The sequence below is a fragment of the Thunnus thynnus genome, chromosome 4, assembly GCF_963924715.1.
Source record: "Thunnus thynnus chromosome 4, fThuThy2.1, whole genome shotgun sequence".
Taxonomy (NCBI): Eukaryota; Metazoa; Chordata; class Actinopteri; order Scombriformes; family Scombridae; genus Thunnus; species Thunnus thynnus.
The window spans coordinates 260001-265000 of NC_089520.1; the positions used below are offsets into that span (position 1 = coordinate 260001).

The window sequence follows — 5000 nt, forward strand, 5'->3', positions numbered from 1 at the left end:
AGACAGGCAGACAGGTCAGACAGACAGACAGGTCAGACAGACAGGTCAGACAGACAGACAGACAGACAGACAGGTCAGACAGACAGACAGGTCAGACAGACAGGTCAGACAGACAGACAGGTCAGACAGACAGGTCAGACAGACAGGTCAGAGAGACAGACAGGTCAGACAGACAGACAGGTCAGATAGACAGGTCAGATAGACAGACAGGTCAGACAGACAGGTCAGACAGACAGACAGGTCAGATAGACAGGTCAGACAGACAGGTCAGAGAGACAGACAGGTCAGACAGACAGGTCAGACAGACAGGTCAGACAGACAGGTCAGAGAGACAGACAGGTCAGACAGACAGACAGGTCAGACAGACAGACAGTGTGTGAGGACCAGGTTTGCACCCTGGCAGTGAGACATGTAGGACTGTCTCACCTCTCTCTGTGAGGGAACAGGTACGTGTGCGATGAAGGAGACTCCTCCCTCCTCTCCCTCCTGCTCCTCCCGGCTCTCATCATCCTCCGGCTGCACACACACAAAACAAACGCACACGTTTAGTTGAGTCTTGTTGAGCTTCATCCAGTCTGCTGCTGAGACACTTTATAACCAGCACATGTAAGAACACAGCTGAGATCAGCTGACTGTGCAGAGCAGCAGCTGATTGGCTGAGAGTAAAGGGACAGTTCACCTCTTCATTGTGGACGGTGTAAATGCTCTCTTCCTCCTCCTCTTCATCCTGCTGCTGTTTGTCTCCCGACAGACGAGACTCTCTGTCTGTTCTCCACCTCTGCACCGCCTCCAACACAGCTACACGCACACGCATCAACACACACGCATGCACACCAACACACACACACCAACACACACACACCAACACACACACACACAGACACACACACACACACAGAAACGCACACACACACACACACACACACAGACATGCACGCACACACACACACACACACACCAACACACACGCACGCACACACACACACACCAACACACACGCACACACACACACACACACACACAGACACACACACACAGAAACGCACACACACACACACACACACAGACACACACACACAGAAACGCACACACACACACACACACAGACACACACACACAGAAACGCACACACACACACAGACATGCACGCACGCACACACACACACACCAACACACACGCACGCACACACACACCAACACACACACACACAGACACACACACACACAGACACACACACACACACACGCACACAGAAACACACACACACACACACACACACACACACACACACACACACACACACACACACACACACACAGAGTTAACTGGCGTCATGTGCTGCAGATCTTTTTCCTCGTGTTTCTGTTTTCAGCTGATTTATTTTGTCGTGTTTGTAGAGAATAGCAGACGCTGTCGCATGCACACATTTAAAAGCTGTAAAAGCAGCGTTGATGCTTTAAACATTTGGTATCATGGCCCTTTTTGACTCATATTTATTGATCCTGAGACTATTACATCTGACATTTCATTCACTAAAAGTTGTTTAGATTTCTCTCTAAATCTTTCCTTACAGCCCAGATTCCCCTCTGTCCTCCAGCAGGCTGTTTCTGAAGCTATTAACATGAAATCTGCATAAATAATGAGCTCCTACTCTGACTGGCCAGAGGTCTGACTCCCACCATCACCACCAGCCAATAAGAATATAACCTAATGAATAATGACAGTTCTCTTATGCTGCATGTTTACCTGGCAGATAGAAAGTAATGTTACAGCACAGGAAGGCTCGCCATCACCCTGATCCATCCCAAAGCTACTTTCTCTTGTTTTCCACGATAGCAGCTCTTTAGATAAGTGACTGTGACTGACTGTGACTGGCTGTGACTGGCTGACTGTGACTGACTGTGACACGCTGTGACACGCTGTGACTGGCTGTGACTGACTGTGACTGGCTGTGACTGGCTGTGACTGACTGTGACTGACTGTGACTGGCTGTGACTGACTGTGACTGACTGTGACTGGCTGTGACTGGCTGTGACTGACTGTGACTGACTGTGACTGGCTGTGACTGACTGTGACTGGCTGTGACTGGCTGTGACTGGCTGTGACTGGCTGTGACTGACTGTGACTGGCTGTGACTGGCTGTGACTGGCTGTGACTGACTGTGACTGACTGTGACTGGCTGTGACTGGCTGTGACTGGCTGACTGTGACTGACTGTGACTGACTGTGACTAGCTGTGACTGACTGTGACTGACTGTGACTGGCTGTGACTGACTGTGACTGGCTGTGACTGGCTGTGACTGACTGTGACTGGCTGTGACTGGCTGTGACTGACTGTGACTGACTGTGACTAGCTGTGACTGACTGTGACTGACTGTGACTGGCTGTGACTGGCTGTGACTGGCTGTGACTGGCTGTGACTGGCTGACTGTGACTGACTGTGACTAGCTGTGACTGACTGTGACTGGCTGACTGTGACTGACTGTGGCTGTGACTGGCTGTGACTGACTGTGACTGGCTGACTGTGACTGACTGTGACTGACTGTGACTGACTGTGACACGCTGTGACTGGCTGTGACTGGCTGTGACTGGCTGTGACTGACTGTGACTGGCTGTGACTGGCTGTGACTGGCTGTGACTGACTGTGACTGACTGTGACACGCTGTGACTGACTGTGACTGACTGTGACTGACTGACTGGCTGTGACTGACTGTGACTGGCTGTGACTGACTGTGACTGGCTGTGACTGGCTGTGACTGACTGTGACTGACTGTGACACGCTGTGACACGCTGTGACACGCTGTGACTGGCTGTGACTGGCTGTGACTGGCTGTGACTGACTGTGACTGACTGTGACTGACTGTGACACGCTGTGACACGCTGTGACACGCTGTGACACGCTGTGACTGGCTGTGACTGGCTGTGACTGGCTGTGACTGACTGTGACTGGCTGTGACTGGCTGTGACTGGCTGTGACTGGCTGTGACTGACTGTGACTGACTGTGACTGACTGTGACTGGCTGTGACTGACTGACTGGCTGTGACTGGCTGTGACTGGCTGTGACTGACTGTGACTGGCTGTGACTGGCTGTGACTGGCTGTGACTGGCTGTGACTGGCTGACTGTGACTGACTGTGACTGACTGTGACTAGCTGTGACTGACTGTGACTGACTGTGACTGGCTGTGACTGACTGTGACTGGCTGTGACTGGCTGTGACTGACTGTGACTGGCTGTGACTGGCTGTGACTGGCTGTGACTGGCTGTGACTGGCTGACTGTGACTGACTGTGACTGACTGTGGCTGTGACTGGCTGTGACTGACTGTGACTGGCTGACTGTGACTGACTGTGACTGACTGTGACTGACTGTGACACGCTGTGACTGGCTGTGACTGGCTGTGACTGACTGTGACTGGCTGTGACTGGCTGTGACTGGCTGTGACTGGCTGTGACTGACTGTGACTGACTGTGACACGCTGTGACTGACTGTGACTGACTGTGACTGACTGTGACTGACTGACTGGCTGTGACTGACTGTGACTGACTGTGACTGACTGTGACTGGCTGTGACTGGCTGTGACTGGCTGTGACTGACTGTGACTGACTGTGACACGCTGTGACACGCTGTGACACGCTGTGACACGCTGTGACTGGCTGTGACTGACTGTGACTGACTGTGACACGCTGTGACACGCTGTGACACGCTGTGACACGCTGTGACTGGCTGTGACTAGCTGTGACTGGCTGTGACTGACTGTGACACGCTGTGACACGCTGTGACACGCTGTGACACGCTGTGACACGCTGTGACACGCTGTGACACGCTGTGACACGCTGTGACTGGCTGTGACTGACTGTGACTGACTGTGACTGACTGTGACTGGCTGTGACTGGCTGTGACTGACTGTGACACGCTGTGACACGCTGTGACACGCTGTGACACGCTGTGACTGGCTGTGACTGGCTGTGACTGGATGTGACTGACTGTGACACGCTGTGACACGCTGTGACACGCTGTGACTGGCTGTGACTGGCTGTGACTGACTGTGACACGCTGTGACACGCTGTGACACGCTGTGACACGCTGTGACACGCTGTGACTGGCTGTGACTGGATGTGACTGACTGTGACACGCTGTGACACGCTGTGACACGCTGTGACTGGCCGTGACTGGCCGTGACTGACCGTGACTGGCCGTGACTGGCCGTGACTGGCCGTGACTGGCCGTGACTGGCCGTGACTGACCGTGACTGGCCGTGACTGACCGTGACTGGCCGTGACTGGCCGTGACTGGCCGTGACTGACTGTGACTGGCCGTGACTGGCCGTGACTGACTGTGACTGACTCTGGGAAACACCATAATTGTAAATTCTCACCTTGCTTCTCGTGCTGCATCTCCAGAGGCAGCAGGACGCCATCGTCTTCGTCTCTGTAGCCATAGTACTCGGCGTCCACGTCCTTCATCAGCTCTGCCCTCGTCTTCCTCAGCGCTGGGGCAGCTGGGAGTCACATGATCGATGAGGATCAATGATCAGACAGTGAAGTGTGACATCACACAAGGAGTAAAGACAGAAGTACGTACGCTCCTTCTCGAACAGCTCTCGGACTCCCGGCAGGTCTCTGGCCGCTCCGAAGTATTTATAGCCGCGATTCCCGGGAACCTCCTTCCCCTCGTGGTCCAACATCCTTGGGCCGACACGCTGACACATAGATACACAGCTGATTGATCACACTGATCAATAACACACACAGATACACAGCTGATCGATCACTGATCAATACCACACACAGTTAATGGCCAGAGAGAGAATCAGCTGATCAGTGATTCCTGTCTGTACGTTAGCTTAGCTTAGCATAAAGACTGGAAACAGATGGAACCTGCTATCCTGGCTCTGCCTGCCACTGATCAATAGGTGAGGTATCGTTAAGATTTTAACGGTACTACTACTCTTACTGATACTGCTTATTGATCCGGTATTAGACGGTACTCTTATTGGCTC

The 5000-nt window shown here is 52.9% G+C and overlaps 1 protein-coding gene across 1 annotated transcript in view; it reads right to left on the reverse strand.

The window, feature by feature from the left end:
* The window catches only part of isy1 (ISY1 splicing factor homolog), a 14097-nt gene that overhangs the window by 927 nt on the left and 8170 nt on the right, over window positions 1–5000 (reverse strand). Inside the window, exons 7-10 of the mRNA XM_067586111.1 lie at window positions 4583–4700; window positions 4377–4499; window positions 680–798; window positions 427–516 (exon numbers count right to left, since the gene is read on the reverse strand). Of these exons, the coding sequence (XP_067442212.1) occupies window positions 427–516; window positions 680–798; window positions 4377–4499; window positions 4583–4700 (450 nt within the window). The remainder of the gene's footprint in view (window positions 1–426; window positions 517–679; window positions 799–4376; window positions 4500–4582; window positions 4701–5000) is intronic.